This window comes from Mastigoproctus giganteus, chromosome 11, assembly GCF_048544385.1.
Source record: "Mastigoproctus giganteus isolate SK-2022 chromosome 11, ASM4854438v1, whole genome shotgun sequence".
Taxonomy (NCBI): Eukaryota; Metazoa; Arthropoda; class Arachnida; order Uropygi; family Thelyphonidae; genus Mastigoproctus; species Mastigoproctus giganteus.
This window is the reverse complement of record NC_143585.1, coordinates 170,685,122-170,701,836: the sequence shown is the minus strand read 5'-3', so window position 1 is coordinate 170,701,836 and position 16,715 is coordinate 170,685,122. Positions and strand designations below refer to the sequence as shown.

The 16,715-nt window shown below is 38.5% G+C and overlaps 1 protein-coding gene across 1 annotated transcript in view; it reads right to left on the bottom strand.

The window, feature by feature from the left end:
* LOC150078572 (protein tyrosine phosphatase domain-containing protein 1-like) overlaps nucleotides 1-16,715 on the bottom strand; it is a 274,976-nt gene that overhangs the window by 23,731 nt on the left and 234,530 nt on the right. The window contains exon 15 of the mRNA XM_090384615.1: nucleotides 6,936-7,037. Within this exon, the coding sequence (XP_090240741.1) occupies nucleotides 6,936-7,037 (102 nt within the window). The remainder of the gene's footprint in view (nucleotides 1-6,935; nucleotides 7,038-16,715) is intronic.

Sequence of the window (16,715 nt, the reverse complement as noted above, 5' to 3'; positions counted from 1 at the left end):
TCCCCTTAACAGACACATGCAATGTCTGAACAAATATATAGAAGTCTTCTTTTCCCATAAACATGCTGCTTGTTAGGTTAGGAGAGTTCATCTTTTCATCCTCTTATTGGCCTTCCTGTACTTTGTTTGCCATTGCGGTTTCAGGTCTTTTTTTATTTTTGCCCACCTATCATTATCCATCCTATATATAAGTTTTTTTCATTCTTCTTTTTTTCTATTATATATCCATTCATTAATAAACTGCATTTTACATTGTTTCCTGATTTCCTCATTTTTATCTTCCATCTCTTAATGTTTTATTAGTTATTTTCCTTAGTGTTTTCATTTCTATTGTTTCATTTATTTGTTTTATTTCCTCTTCTTTTATCTCAAATGGCTCTTACTATAGTTTTATATATTTTAACTTTAACATCTTGATTATTTTGGATTATTACTTTATATTATTTATTTATATTATATTATTTAACCCCCACCTCTCCAGTATTCTACTTGTGATTTCTTGGATTATTCCTGAACTTCTAATTCTAATTTAGATCACAGTGGGTTTTTTTCCCTATTGTTAGGAATTCTATTTTTCCTATGGATATTTCAATATTTTAAACTCTTTTGCTTTTTTTTGTTAAAATTATGTAGCATTCTTTACAAATCATTTTCCTTTTTTGCCATTAGTACTGTATCATCTGCATAGAACATTACACTTTTTTATTTTTTATTCTAATTCCTTCATTTACTCTATTTACTTCATTAATTAATTCATCCATTATTGAGCTGAAGAGAGTTTGACTCAGCAAGTCTCCTTGTCTTATTTGTTTAGTTATTTCTATTCCCTCTGTATTTCCTTGTTCTGCTTTGATTATTCATTTATTATCTGTGTAGCGTATGAATATACAGTAGACTCTCGAGTTTCTGGGATTGATAGTAAAAAAATATTCCCAGATAATTAATTTCCTGGTTAATCGATTTCGGGGACAAAAATACAGTAAGTCCCGACATACGTAAGAGATACATTCCAGGACTTTTTACGTAAGTCGAGATTTGCATAACTCTGGAATGACTAATAAAATATTGCTGCTATATCCCTGATATGCCAAAATTACAAAAAGCACATAATATCCTCAGAAGATTGAAGAAAAATATATATATTTTTAATTAGTTCAATTAAAAACTTTATCTGGGGACAGCAGTAAAGTAGATGGAGTGATACATAAGAAAAGAAAACATAAAAGGAAAAAAAAACACATATTATTGAACTGTAAAAACTGATATGTATTTCGTAGGTTATTATTATAGTTGCCTTCATTGGTGTTGACCGCTTCTCGTATTCTGTCTTTCCCCTTTACTGTGTTCACCACTGACAAATTCCATGTGATACTTGATGTTTGGCCATTTTCATACATCCTTATTAGTTTAATTTTTCTGATCCAACTTGATCGCTTTCCTTTTCTTGATAGATTTACTAGTACCACTATCACTTATTCTCTTAGTCGGCACCATGATAACATTCGAAATGAATTTTCTGAAAAGAACTTCACAGGATTAAGGTGAAAACTCACAATTATCACTCCCCCCCGAGCTCACATTTTACTGAAGCACATTTCTGGAGGTCACTGCCAAAAAATGATAAAAACAATTTGCACTTTCCGGGTTACTGGGCTTTATAAATGGGTAGTAAACTCAATTGAGTAAATCACACTTTAGCACACTGTGATCACTGCCACCTAGTGGTTCCTTTATCTGCAGATTCTTAATGCATGAAGAATCACTACTGATAAACAGATCAAGAGTATTACTCCCTCTAATTACCTCCTGAATGTGCTGATGTAGAAAACAATCATCCAATAAATCCATAAAAGCCTTGCTAGTGTGTGAGTGACCAACCCATAAATTCCAGTCAATCTCTGGAAAATTAAAATCCCCCATTATAAGACACTCTGATTTACTGGCCCACTCTATTTCTCTGCACAACTGCTCATTATACTCATCAGATTTAGTAGGCCTATAACACACACCTCCTCTCATTTTTTATTTCCCAGTGCTCGTGTCACACCAAACAGACTCAACATTGCATTGTCCACCAACATCAATTGGATGCACTTTCTTAGATTTTATGGTTCCTTAACTAACAGCATAACCCCTCCTCCTTTCCTGTCCTGTCTATCCTTTCTGTACACATCGTACTCCCCAAATTCCAATTCTGCACTGCTTATATCTGTGTGACACCACATCTCTGATGTCCCAACAATATCTGCCTTTGATGTCTTGACTAGCACTTCAAGCTCATCAAATTTATTAACTATACCCCTAGCATTGGTGTACACACAATTGCACATGCGCCCTGTTTCTACTCTTAGTTACATTTTAGGAAGATCGTAGAGCTACTGTAAATGAGACTGCTGAGGAGAACAACTGGGTGCACTTACTAAGCAAGGCTTACAGATATCAGCATCTGGAGAGACTAGGCACTTGTGAAATGATCTAATTGAAGCGTTAAAGGCTTTGATGGTTTGAGGCAAATTCAATGCTGAGGGATTCTCTTGCTCAGACTATGCACATGAGGGGACCTAAATTAAAATTTAAGAAGTATGGTTGCAGAATAGATGAACAGAAATTTGCCTTCAGCCAAAGGTTAGTTGATTGCTGGAATAAACTTCCACCTGTTGTTGTGGAAGTTGATAGCTTAAATAAATTCAAGGAAGGAAGAACTAGACAAACATTAGGAGCGCTATCAACTTCCACAACAACAGATGGAAGTCTGTTCCACCAACCAATTACCCGCTGGTTAAAGGCAAATTTCCGCACATCTATCCTACATCTGTCTTTCCTCAATCCGAATTTATGCCCTCTCATGTGATTATTCTGAGCAAGAGGAAAACTCCCATTGGCATTGAGCATGCTCAAATCATTCAAGGCTTTATACACCTCTATCAGATCACCTCGCCGGTGCCTAGTCTCCAGACACTGCAATTTGCAAAACTTAAACCTTTCTTTGTAAGAGCAACCCTTTGTTCCATTCACTAATCTTGTTGCCCTTCTCTGTACTCATTCCAGCAGCTCTCATCCTTCTTAAAATGAGGCCTCCAGACCTGTATACAGTACTCAAGGTGTGGCCTGACCTTTGCCTTATACAAGGGAATAATCACCTCCTTATCCCTGCTAGAAAAATTCCTGTATATCATTGACAAGACACCATGAGCTACTCTTGCAGTCCGTCTGCACTGCTCAGAGAACTTCATATCTGCCTGAACAATTACCCCCAGGTCCTCTTCATTCTCTACCACTGTCAGTGTAGTACCACAGATTTTGATACATTGCTCTGGGGTTGCTGTTTCCCATATGTGGTACTTTACATTTGTCAATGTTAAACTTCATTTGTATCATCTGCAAACTTGGACATTAAGCTTGATATACAATCATCAATATCATTTATAAACACAGAAAACAATAATGGACCCAACACTGAACCCTGAGGGACTCCACTAATAACATTAGTCCACAATGAGCAGAGTCCATTGATTACCACTCTCTGTCTTCTCCCCCTCAACCATCCCTTTATCCATAGCAGCAATTTGCCTCCAATGCCACAATGCTCCAATTTGTACAGCAGTTTTACATGTGCAACAGTATCAAAAGCCTTTCTAAGATCCAAATATATAATATCAAAGTTATTCCCTGAATCCAGTTCTTTTGTGACTGCATCATAGTATCCAATCAAATTGGTCAGGCAAGACTTTCCCTTAACAAAACCATGTTGTGTCCGAACTATAACTGAAGTCTTGTCTAGATGATCCTGCAGTGCTTCTTTAACCAGTGCCTCCATTAATTTTCCTGGAACAGAAGTTAAACTCACAGGTCTATAATTACTTGTGTAAGCCTTTGATCCTCCTTTGTGAATTGGGGTCACATTGGCACATCTCCAGTCTATGGGTACCTCCCCTGAGTAAAAGGAAGCTCTCATAATTATGGCTAAGGGTTTGCTTACATCCTTTGCTGCCTCCTTTAATATAACTGGATAGAGCCCATCCACCCCAGGTGCCTTTCTTGTGTTTATCTTCAACAATTTCTCCTCCACTTTACTCTCAGTTATTACAAGATTATCTAGCTTACCGCCAGAGTTGAATACACCTTTGGCATTCTCCTTGCTGAATAATTCCTCATGTGTGAATGTCGATGCAAAATATTCATTTAGTTTGTTAGCTACCTGAGCAGGATCATCAACAGTTGAACCATCGATATCAAGTGGACCAATCTGATTCATCCTCTTCCTTCTAGAGTTTACATAAGTAAAGTACTCTTTGCTGTTTTTCTTTGCATCCTTTGCCAAAGATTTCTCGTAATCTGCCTCCATCTGCCTAACCTCCTTTGTAACTTGGTTACAGACCAGCATATATCTATCATAGGCTTCAGTGTCACATGTTAATTTATTTGTATCCCATGCATTTTTCTTCTCTGCCATATGTCTCATTAGTTCGTTCATCTGACATCCATTTAGGCCTAAACCTTGAACAATATTTCTTTGTTGGTATGTAAAGCCTAGTAGCTTCAAAGATAAGTTCTTTGAATGTTTTCCCATTTTGAATTTGCTGTTGGTAACATCATCAGTTTGTCCCACTGTATAGAATTTAAATACTGTCTCAGACCATCGTAGTCGCCTCTATGAAAGCAAAAACCCTTCCCTTTATCTCTGATGGCAGTTACCTCTTTGAGTAAATCCCACTTCAGCACACTGTGATCACTGCCACCTAGTGGTTCCTTTATCTGAAGATTCTTAATTCATGAAGAATCACTGCTGATAATCAGATCAAGAGTATTACTCCCTCTAGTTGCCTCCCAAACATGCTGATGTAGAAAACAATCATCCAAGAAATCCAGAAAAGCCTTGCTAGTGTGCGAGTGACAACCCACAAATTCCAGTCAATATCTGGGAAATGAAAATCCCCCATTATAAGAATCTCTAATTTACTGGCCCATTCTATTTCCCTGTACAGTTTCTTATTATACTCATCAGAGTCATTAGGCCTATAGCACACTCCTACTCTCAATTTTGATCTCCCAATGCTTATGTCACACCAAACTGACTCGACACTGCACTGTCCAGCGATGTCAACTGGCTTCACTTCCTTGGATTTTATGTGTTTCTTAACTAATAGCCCCTCCTCCCTTCCTATCCTGTCTATCCTTTCGGTACACATTGTACTTCCCAAATTCCAGCTCTGCATTCCTTATATCTGTGTGACACCACGTCTCTGATATCAGAACAATATCTGCCTTTATTGTTCTGAGCAATACCTCAAATTCATCAAATTTATTTACCAAACTCCTAGCATTGGTGTACACACAAGTATACATGCACCTGTTCTTATTCTTAGCTACCCTAACACAACTCATGTGTTTACTTGTACCGCAATGACTCCCAACAGTCTCTGAAATATCCTGCATCTTGTTTTCCAGGCTGCTGCTCATTCCAGTAGAAGCAGTGTAAGAATCACTTTCACCTCTGCCAGTGGCTACTGTTAATCTATTAGTCCTTGTATCCCTCCAAGCTAGCAGTTTTCCGACACACCTAACACTGACTCAATAGCATCAGCAAATATTCTTGCACCTTTTCTATTTAAGTGTATCCCATCCCTGTAGAAGCAGTCTCTCCTGTTAACAAGTACAGACCAGGCTGAAAAAAATTCTACCCCTTGAACCTTGCACAATCTTTCCAGGGCCGAATTGATCGACAGGGCTCTCATCATATACTCCTCCTATCGTGTCTGGGGAGAATTGCAGACAGTTTCAAATTCAACCCTAATTCACGGCTTTTTTTCATCAGTGACCTGTACTTGTTAAGTAATTCTTCTGGTCTCCTACTCTTAATGTCATTAGTGCCAATGTGTACAACTATATCACCTTTTTTGCCCTTAAAAGATGATATCTGCTCTACAACGTCATCAACCTTTGCCCCTGGCAGACATACCCTCGTGCTGTTTCACATATCCTTTTTACAAAGCATGTTCCCCGTTTCCCTGACAATAGAGTCACCAACAACTACTAGTTCCTGTGAGACCAGCGCATTCGGTCTTGGGGGTAATGCTATCCTCAACTAAGAAATATTTGCCTTCGTTGAGGATAGCATTATTGATGCTGACAAGGGATCTATAATGTATGGAATTTAGCATTACAACAGGAATATGATGCAAGAAAGCAAACTTATACATCAGCCATAAAAAACCCTTCCCATTTCACCCATCCATTTGCTCCAAAAGTTTGTCCAGTTCTTCCTTGAATTTATTTAAGCTATCAAGTTCCACAATGACAGATGGAAATTTGTTCCAGCAATCAACCACATGCTGGCTAAAGGAAAGTTTCTGCACATCTATTCTGCAATTTTCTTTCCTCAATTTTAATTTATGCCCCTGCAGGTGCAGAATCTGGGCAAGAGGAAAAATCCAATCAGCACTGAGCTTGCTCAAACCATTCAAGGCCTTATACAAATCAATCAGATCACCTCTCAGGTGCCTAATCTCCAGACACTGCAATTTGCAGAACTTAAGCCTTTCTTGGTAAGAGCAACCCTTTGGTACTCTCACCAATGTCATTGCCCTTCTCTGTGCTTGTTTCAGTGGCTCTATATCCTTCCTAAAATGAGGCCTCCACACCTATGTGTAACATTCAATATGGTAAGTGTTAGTGAAAAGAATTTAAGAGCTGCAATAATTGTGTTTAACCAGGATATGGTGGTCACTTCTATAGAGTCCTTGTGCACATTTCATGCAGTGTGTGTGTGTGTGTGTGTGTGTGTGTGGGTGCAAATAGCCAATGTGATTCTCGAGAATTCTTAGGGTTAGTAATCAGTGGGTGAAATTGCAATTTGTTATGCATACCAATATCACTCATACAATAAAATCAAATACATACTATTGAATTTATTTTATTTTATTTTTAAATCTTACCTTTAAATTTTCCAACCAGTTCCATAACAGACCAGTTAACATTCCTAAATCTGTTTCTTTTTGCAGTCTTTCCCAAGCTGATATTCTGCTATTTAACTGCCTCTGAAATAAAAGGAGATATGCATTACTAAATATGTTTACCTTAAATATATATCAGGAATAATGCTATTACAATTTCAATATAATTAAATTATTAATTTTATCATACAAGTCAGAAGGTCACCTTGCTCCCCTCTGACTTGTGTCAGACGAACCTGAATTATACCTTTTTATATTTAATTTTTTTTGTGGGGGGAACCCCCCACCCTCCCACTTTTAATAATCAACAGATGTACAAAAATTATATTATATTATTTTATTATCTAAAAACAAATTAATAACAAAACCATCATTTATATATTTGATTACAAACAACATTTCTTGTCCAATTTTTTTGTTTTTTATTGTTTTTTAATTTGTTTTCCGTTAATACAAAGATTTTTAGCTGCCTTCACACTACTTAATGCAACGTCCATGCGAAAAACATGATGTTAAGCTCCAACCTTAGAAAATGTTTGACCTTGACTTTTGTTTATTGTCATACTAAAAGGAAATACCACAGGAAACTGTGCTTGTTGAAAAATGAAGTTATATTCCTCTTCGTTTGAATACATATGAATCCGTGGAATACATCCTTTTGATCTAGCTCTGTCACCTGTCGTGTTCACAAACTAAGCATTTCTTCCTTATTTCCACTACATATAGTCTTGTACCATTACAAATTCCATTTTTTATATCTAAGTTTCTTAAAACCATAACAATTGCATAAACTACTTTTAAAAGTAGTTTATGCAGAGATAAACCTGAAGTCTCCAGAGAATAAAGTGTTTCGGGTGTTACAGAGTTGTATTCTTCAGCATTAAAACTATCTGGCATAATTTGGTCTGATGAATAAACTATTTTCAATTTTCCTGGAATCTTAATTTTGGACAAAATTTTTTCATTCAGTGAACAGTATTATTTGTTGCAGCTAAACTGAAAACTTTTCTTCCAAAGGAGTTTAAATACGGTAGAGTCCCTATTATCTGAGACTTGATTTTCCAAGGTTCCATGTTATCCGAGCTAGCTCTTAGCTCAATTTTTACATAAAGGCTAATTGTTGTTGTTGTTGTTGTGGGGGTTTTATGGCGCATAAGCTACTTTGGCTATAATGAGGCTATAAAGGCTAAGAGGCCTTAAGGCTAAGAGGCTAAGAGGCTAAAGGCCTTAAAGAGTTTTGTGTTTGTATGTATGATGAGTAAGATTGTGATGAGAACAGACTGTGCTGTACTGATTAATGGAATTTTGATGACTCATCTCCCACTGCGCCCCTCCATCCACTTGCCACAAAACTTCAATGGTTTTATCTGTCGAGTTCAGTTTGACATCTTGTTCAGGTGATTTCGCTTGGGACTAAAAAAAAAAAAAAAAAAAAATGAAATTTTCTGTTTATACTGTGGCATGACAACCAAGTCAGTATAATTTATAATAAATTGTCAATACAAATATTTATCATATTTCGTAGTCACAGGCTTGAACCCCAGTCCACTCAAAGAATGCATGCTATGCACTCTGGCTCCTGACCACTCGGCTACGTCAGGCCTACCACTAGTTTATCAGTTCCATGTAGCTTCTTTATTTTTATTTTATGTATGATGAGTGTAAAATGGAAACGTGTCGTGATTTCATTAGAGACTAAGTTTGATGCCATCAAATGAGTAGACAAGGGCGAAACAATTAAAAAGCTGGCTAGAGAGCAAGAGTTCATATCTGTTACCCCAACTGGACATATTATCTAGATGTTCTGGGGGCAGAAACGTTTCAAGTGAGCAGGTAGCTAATGCGCCAGGGAAGAGAGCCTAAAAACTTCAAGGGTTGTGTTAGGGTTGTTAAATATACAAGAACAGTAAGTCTTAATTGTTTATATAGTAATGTTAGAAGTGTTGTCAATAAAATGAGCAAATTCGAACTGCTGGTTAAAACAAGTAACGCGGACATAATAGAGCTTATGGAGACGTGGTGCCACCCGGAAATTGGGGATGATGAGTTTCAGTATGGCTTGTATAAGGTATTTAGGAAGGATAAGGTAGACAGAAGGGATGGTGGAGTAATCCTTCTTATCAGAAGCAGCCTGAGTGCAAAGATAGCTTTCCTGGATTGAGACGTTTCACATGGTGTGAAATAGTTGGAAACAAAGGTATAATGCGAGCTGGAGTAATCTACAGACCAGGTAATTGATAAGATTATGATGAAAGCCTCTACATGCAAATGGAATGGGTAAGTAAGCATCAATGTCTTATTATGGGTGATTTCAATTTGCCTCTAATTGATTGGAGTAAATGGGAAGGAAACTCGCCAAGGGGAACAAAATTTTTAAATCAACTAGATGACTGTTATTTGTATCAACATGTCAGGGAAAGTACTAGAGAAAAGAATATCCTAGACCTCATCATCACCCATGAATCAGATGACATAACAGGGCTGACAGTAGAGGAACCAGTAGCAGGAAGTGATCACGGAGTTCTACAGTGGATGATGATGAGAGAGGTAGCAGCAGTAAAAGGCAAAGGAATGGGTTTTAATTTCAGAAAAGGAAATTACAATACCTTAAGGTACTACATGGCCTCTATTAACTGGGTAGATATCGCACAGAAAATGAATTTTTTTTTTTTTTTTTATGTGAACCCCAAACACGAGAGGTATTAGAACCTATAGTACTTAGTACCGTGCTTGGGTTTGAGGTTAAGAAGACGAAAGAAGATATTTGTTGACGTTGGAGTTGAACTTCTGTAGATTGTAATTTTCAATCTACAGAAGTTCAACTATAAAGGAAGGTTGTTCCAGAAAACGGCAGTTGAATGAATAAATGAGGAAGATGAAAAGTTGGTTCTGTGTTTTGAAGTTGGACAGTAAATGGATGTTGGCTGGTGGCGGTATGTGTTCGGACTGTTTTGAAAGAGAGAGCAGGAATTATAGAAGCCAATTCAGAAGAACAGTGCCCATGGAAGTATCTGTAGAAGAGGCATGCAGCAGAAACGGTGCGTCTATGAAAGGCGAGTGGAGAGACTCTGTTAGAGATGAATCATTAATTAACCTAACTGCCCTCTTCTGAATGGAATCAAGAAGCCGGAGAGAGGTTTTGGGGGCACCACCCCAGATATGGGAACAATATTCCATGGCAGGGCGAATTTGCGATTTATACAGAGTGGGCAGCTGTTTGGAAGAAAAGTAACGCCGAGAGCGAAAGAGAAAACCAAGTTTTTTAGATGCAGAGGAAGCAATATTTGTAATGTGCTTGTGCCAAGAGAGATTAGAAGTCAGGGTAATCCCCAAAAGAGATATATCATTTTGCCTAGAAATCGGAGTGTCACTAAAGATAAGTATAGGAGCAGAAGAATCCTTTTTGCGAGATATAAGACAAGATTGAGTTTTAGAAGGGTTGAAATCAACTAAGTTGTCTTTGCCCCACTGGAGAATTACCTGAAGATCAGCATTTAAGGAATTGGTAGCAGATTTTCGAGAAGTTGAAGCTGATTGAGCAGGACAAGGTTTCTCAAAATGGAAAGTTGAATGCAATGTGCTATCATCGGCAAAACTATGGATAGGATTTTCAGTCAATAGAAGAAGGTCATTGATATACAAGAGGAAAAGAGTGGGGGAAAGAACTGTACCTTGGGGGACACTGGCATTAGTGGAGAAGTTAGAAGACAGAGAGCCATCTACCATCACCCTCAGTGAACGATCAGAGAGAAAACTGGATAACCAATTACTAAAAACAGTTGGCAAACCATAAGATGGAAGCTTGTTTAGAAGACCTTTGTGCCAAACACGATCAAAAGCCTTTGAGATGTCAAGAGCAACTACTTGTGTTTCACCGAACCTTTCCATTGAATTAGTCCATAAATGGGTAACATAAGCCAGAATATCTCCAGTGGATCGACACTGACGGAATCCATACTGGTGATCGTTGATCAGACGGAAGGTTTCTAGGTAGTTTAAGAGTTGGCAGTTAATTGATTTCTCCATTACTTTAGAAAGAGTAGAAGTAATTGCAATGGGACGATAATTGGATGGGAGGGATTTGTCACCCTTTTTAAGAACTGGCTGGATATGAGCAAATTTCCAAGCAGAAGGAAAAACACCTTTGGAATAAGAAAGTGAAAAAAGGCGGCAAAGAATAGGAGTAAGTTCAGGAGCACAGGTTTTGAGAACAAATGGAGAAATACCATCAGGACCTGGAGCTTTCTTAGCATCAAGATTCATCAAAATCCTTCTGATATCCTTTTGACGGAAGACCACAGGAGGCATTGAATGGAGCGTGTTGGGAATGGTGGGAGGTGTTTTACCAAGATCATTAATACATGAGCTTGAAGAAAAATGGGATGCTAGCAGGTCAGCTTTATCCTTGGCTGAAGTGGCAACAGAACCATCTGGTTTGGACAGAGGTGGGAGCAAAGATGGGCAAAAGTTGCGGCCAATAGCTTTGGCAAGAGACCAGAATGCTCGGCTACCATTAGGGCAAGAAGCAAGTTTTCTACTCTTAGCCTGTTCAAACTCTAGTTTGGACTGGTTAATATCTGCTTTACAACTGTTGCGAGCTTTGGTGTAGGCAGAAAATGAAACTGAAGAATTAGAAACAAGCCAATTACGATATGCAACATTCTTCTCTTGGAGAGCCTTAGCACATTTATTGGAAAACCAAGGTTTAGATAAAGGACGAGATTTTAAAGTGGAGTGTGGGATAAAGGATTCCATTCCTGCAAGAATAATTTCACTGACACGATCTGAGCAAACGTTGACATCAGAAGTTTTGAAACAGTAATCCGACCAAGGAAAAGAAGAAAAGAAGTCTCGCAGGTCATCCCATTTTGTATTCTTGTAATGCCAAACAACACGTGGTTGGGAATAGCCATGAGATAAAGGTTCCATTGGAGAAGACACAATCACCAAGTTGTGATCTGAAGTGCCTAAAGGACCTCTCACTTCGACCGTGTACTTAGAAGGGTTGTTTGTGAGAAAAAGATCAAGCGTATTGGCTGTATGATTAGGATTGTCCGGTATTCTTGTAGGTAAATGAACAATCTGTGCTAGGTCATTAGTAATTGCAAAAGCCTCAGCATCTGACCTGCTGGGTCGGTGTGACTAGAAAACGGAAGCCATCTGGAGTTGTGAATATTAAAATCACCAAGGAAAATTACTTCACTGTTAGGAAAGTTGGACTGGAGAAAGTCAAGTTGCAAAGAGAGGAAGTCAAAGAGCTCCAAGTGATTAGTGGAGTTGGGAGAACGGTAGAGACAACAGATGAATTTGACGCAATGAGGTAGAGAGATTTTAAGCCAGAGAAGATCAAAGAGAGGAGATTCCAAATTGCCAAGTCTCTGACAGGGAATATCAGAACGGACATATGCACAAGTACCACCTTTGAGGCAAAAGGGATCATACAGCAAATAATTTGGGCATCTGAGATGAGCAGTAGATGAATCAACCGATAACTGAGATTCTGTCAGAAAAAGTACATGGGGTTTGGCAGACTGCAAGTGGAAATGGACATCGTTGAGATTAGAATTGAGACCACGTATATTTGTGAAATGAATTAGGAAGTCCTTGGGAGGTTTAGATCTTTTTGCAGATAAGCTTACTCTATTAGTGTGACTATTCATGGTGTATTCAATAGTAAGAAAAAGTAGGTAGGACATGCTGTATGAAGTAATGAAATTTTTGGATATGGTGTACATGTGGTAAGAATATACCCAGATCCTTGACATAACGTGGCCTCGACAATGCTCCCCGCATACACACTACTCGGACTCCCTCCAGTCACTATCTGGCAGAGTAGAGGCAGCAAGATTATACACTAGCTGTTCCGGAAGCTTCCTAGAGAGTTACCAATAGGTTCAGTCCGGTGTACTAACTAGCGGCCGGCCTGCAAACACCGTTTTAGAGCTGTACCCTCGAAATGTAAGGAATACTGGATCTCGCCACGACGTTCATCATAACCTCAAAAGTCATCAATCATACTGCATGATGGAAGAGATAGGGAAAGGTTGACCGGAACTTAGCTCTGGAGACTAAACATGGGTTCCACCATTTCAAGCCTCCAATAAGCAAAGTGGTGGTATTTCACCGGTTGATGACAGTCATGTACCACCTAGTACTACCTGGTAACATAGAGGGGCGGCATTCCTCCATGTGGTGTGGGCGCCACACCTCGACCCCTGCTTACGTTGATTCACACCTGGGTGGTCACCCACCATGTACTTGTGCATGGAGGTTATACCCAGGATTACTAACAGTCCCACCATCGTGAAGGTGCAAGCAGAGGATTTGGCTGTCACAGACCGTCCGGACTTCGCCGAAATTGGGTCCACTTGACTTGAGTGTCACCCAAATATCAGTTCCATCAGCGTTTTAGACTCCCAGATAGCAAGTACAGCTTGTCTGGCATATCTGAGAGAATGTCTGTGACAACCTCAAGGACCATGAATACAATCGAAATGTGGTATGCCTTTAAAATATTAATTACAGATGCCTTGAATGTGTATTTACCATTAAAAAAATACTCCACAAGGTGGGTTCCAAGTTGGATGAATAGTGAAGTTGACACAATACTTGAGCAGAAAAAGGTGGCATAGAAAGGTTACAGAGCAATAAAAAGTACTGAAGCCTATAACAGCTACAAGATGATCTGTAATAGAGCCACAGAACAGGTTCGACAGGCAAAGGCAGTTTATGAGAAAGCACTAGCAAACAGAGCAAAGAGGGGGAATAAGGAATACTTCACATTTATAAATGCCAAGAAGAGCAGGACAAACCAGATCGGACCTTTAGTTAAGGGAAAGGGGATAGTGTTAAATACACCAGCTGCCGTTGCAGATGAATGCAACAGTTATTTTGCATCGATATTTACAAATGAAAAACCTTTTGTGGCAATGGGAAATTGTGGGACCGTAGTTGAAAAATATGTAATTAATGATATTGAAATTTCGCAAGATTATTTAATGAAAAAACTTTTGAGTCTCCTGGAGTTGATGGAATATACCCTATAATCTTAAGGGAGGTGGCAAGTGAGTGCATTGAACTACTGAGGTTAATTATGAAAGCATCACTGGATTCTGGGGAGATTCCATTGGATTGGAAAAGTGCCAATGTATCTCCCATACATAAGGGTGGCTCTAAGAGTGAAGTGGGAAATTATCGACCTGTCAGTCTGACTTCAGTGGTAGGGAAAATCATGGAGGCAATGATCAAGGGTGAAATTCATTATCATTGGATAGAATTGAAATTCTCAAGGATACTAAGCATGATTTTGTAAAGGGAAAATAATGTCTAACAAATGTGGTTCACTATTTTGAAAGGGTCACTCACGAGCTGGATTTAGGTAATAATTTCGACATTTGTTTATTTAGATTTCAGCAAAGCTTTTGACTCAGTCCCACATGAGCGGTTGCTTTATAAGCTGGAATAGGTTGGAATCACTGGGAAAATCCTTAGATGGATAGCAGGATGGCTTCAGTGCAGGAGGCAGAGGGTTGTGATAAATGGATATTCCTCAGATTGGGTTGATGTAAGAAGTTGGGTTCCCCAAGGATCAGTATTAGGACCACTGTTGTTTTTAATTTTCATAAACGACATTGATGAAGGGATAGAGGGCGTGATGTCTAAATTTGCAGATGATGTTAAAATTGGTAGCATAGTTAATGATCACTGTCAAGCTGAGCTTCTTCAGAGAGACCTAGATAGACTTCAGGAATGGTCAGAAAAATGGCAGCTATGCTTTAATCCAACAAAGTAAGGTATTACACCTGGGAAACAGTAATTCCAAAATAACTAATTCACTTTGTGGAGTTCAACTAAACCCAGTACTGGAGGAAAGGGTCAGAATGATACAGGTTGCAAGGAAGGCCCATGGTGTCCTATCGATGAACTATCGAACTTTTGCAAGTAGAGATAGGGATGTGATAATCCCATTATATAAGGCTTTTGCTAGACCACACTTGGAATACTGTGTTCAAGTATGGAGACCGCACCTAAAGAAAGACATCAAGCTTCTTGAAAGGGTGCAAAGACAGGTAACTCGCCTGGTGAGATCGGCGAAGGGGCGTCCTTATGAAGAAAGACTTCAAATATGTGGGTTGCAGAGTTTGGAAACTAGACACCTTAGAGGAGGTTTGATTGAGGTGTTTAAGGCTCTGAGAGGCATCAGTAAAATGAATGAGGACGAAATTTTCAAGATTATAAATTATGCTAGAACTAGGGGACATAAATTCAAGTTACGGGGGGAAATGTTTAGACTGGACTGCAGGAAGTTTTATTTTAGCCAGCGAGTTATAAATTACTGGAATAAGTTGCCTACATGGGTGGTAGAGGCTGAAAGTTTGGGGAAATTCAAAGGTCATCTGGATAGTACCTTCAGGTCTAATTTCCTAATGATAGGTTTAATTTCCTTTTCTTTTATTAATTATTATTATTATTTTTTTTTATCTTTGTTTTATTCGTTTTTTTTTTTTTTTTTTGGCTGGTGCAGCATAAGCCATAGGTTTCTTGCACCATGTGGCCATTACTAATATTAAATACTAAATACTAAATGTATATGAAGTGACTGTAGGAGATTGTGTGACAAATCAACAGAATATTGAAAAATGGCATTCACAAAGATCATCTGAGAAAAGTGATGAGCACATGAGAAGAAAAACAATGAAAAAGGGAGAGTTTGAACAAACATCTAAAGCACTTTTTTGTGGCTCACGCAAATGAGACAAAAAGGAAGCCCAAATTCTGGACCGATTCTACAAGCAAAGGCTCTACAATTTCAGAAAAAGTTTGTGATGGTGATGAAGAATTTACGGCTAGCGTGGGAGGGTTAGATAGATGGAAAAAGCGGTATGGAGTAAGACAGCTGAACATCGCTGGCGAAAAATTATCTGCTTGTCAGGAAGAAGTGCAGTCTTTTACCAAAAAGTTGGCAGAAGTCATAGAGGAAGAAGGTTTAAGTGTGGATCAAGTTTACAACTGTGACGAAACAGGTTTAAATTATCGAATGCTTCCGACCAAAATGCTCACATCACAAGAATAAAAAGCAGTGCCCAGGTATGAACATAGTAAGGAGGGACTGACAGTGTTGGCATGTTCAAATGCTTCAGGAAGTCACAGGCATAAGTTGCTACTTATTGGAAAGGCTAAGAAACCAAGAGCTTTCAAACATGCATACATGTGGAAAGTCTTCTTTGTAAGTATGCTATCCAATCAAATGTGTGGATGGATTCATGTTTGTTGTAAAAATGGTTCCATGAAGACTTCGTTCCTGCAACAAAGAAATTTTTGGCAGAAAAGAAACTCTCAGAAAAAGAATTGTTGCTTCCAGACAATGCACCATCTCATCTAAATGAAACTGAACTAGTCTCTGGTGACATTAAAACTCTTTTTTTTGCCTCCTAATGTAATGTCTCTAATCCAGCCACTAGATCAAAGTGTCCTGGAGACTTTGAAATCCGTTTACAGATGACGACTTTTAAAACAACTCCTGGAAGATCTCGAAAATGACGGAACTGTTGCTGAAAGCCTTAAAAATATAAAAGTGAAAGATATTATTTACTGGCAGGCAGAATCATGGGAAGAAGTAAAAACATCAACTCTCGTGAAGTCCTGGAAAAAAATTCTCAGTGAAACTGAGGGAGAAGATGATAATGAAGATAATCTTCCGCTTATAGAGCTAGTAAAAGATCTTCCAAATTCAGAACTTATTATGGCAGAAGACATTCAAGA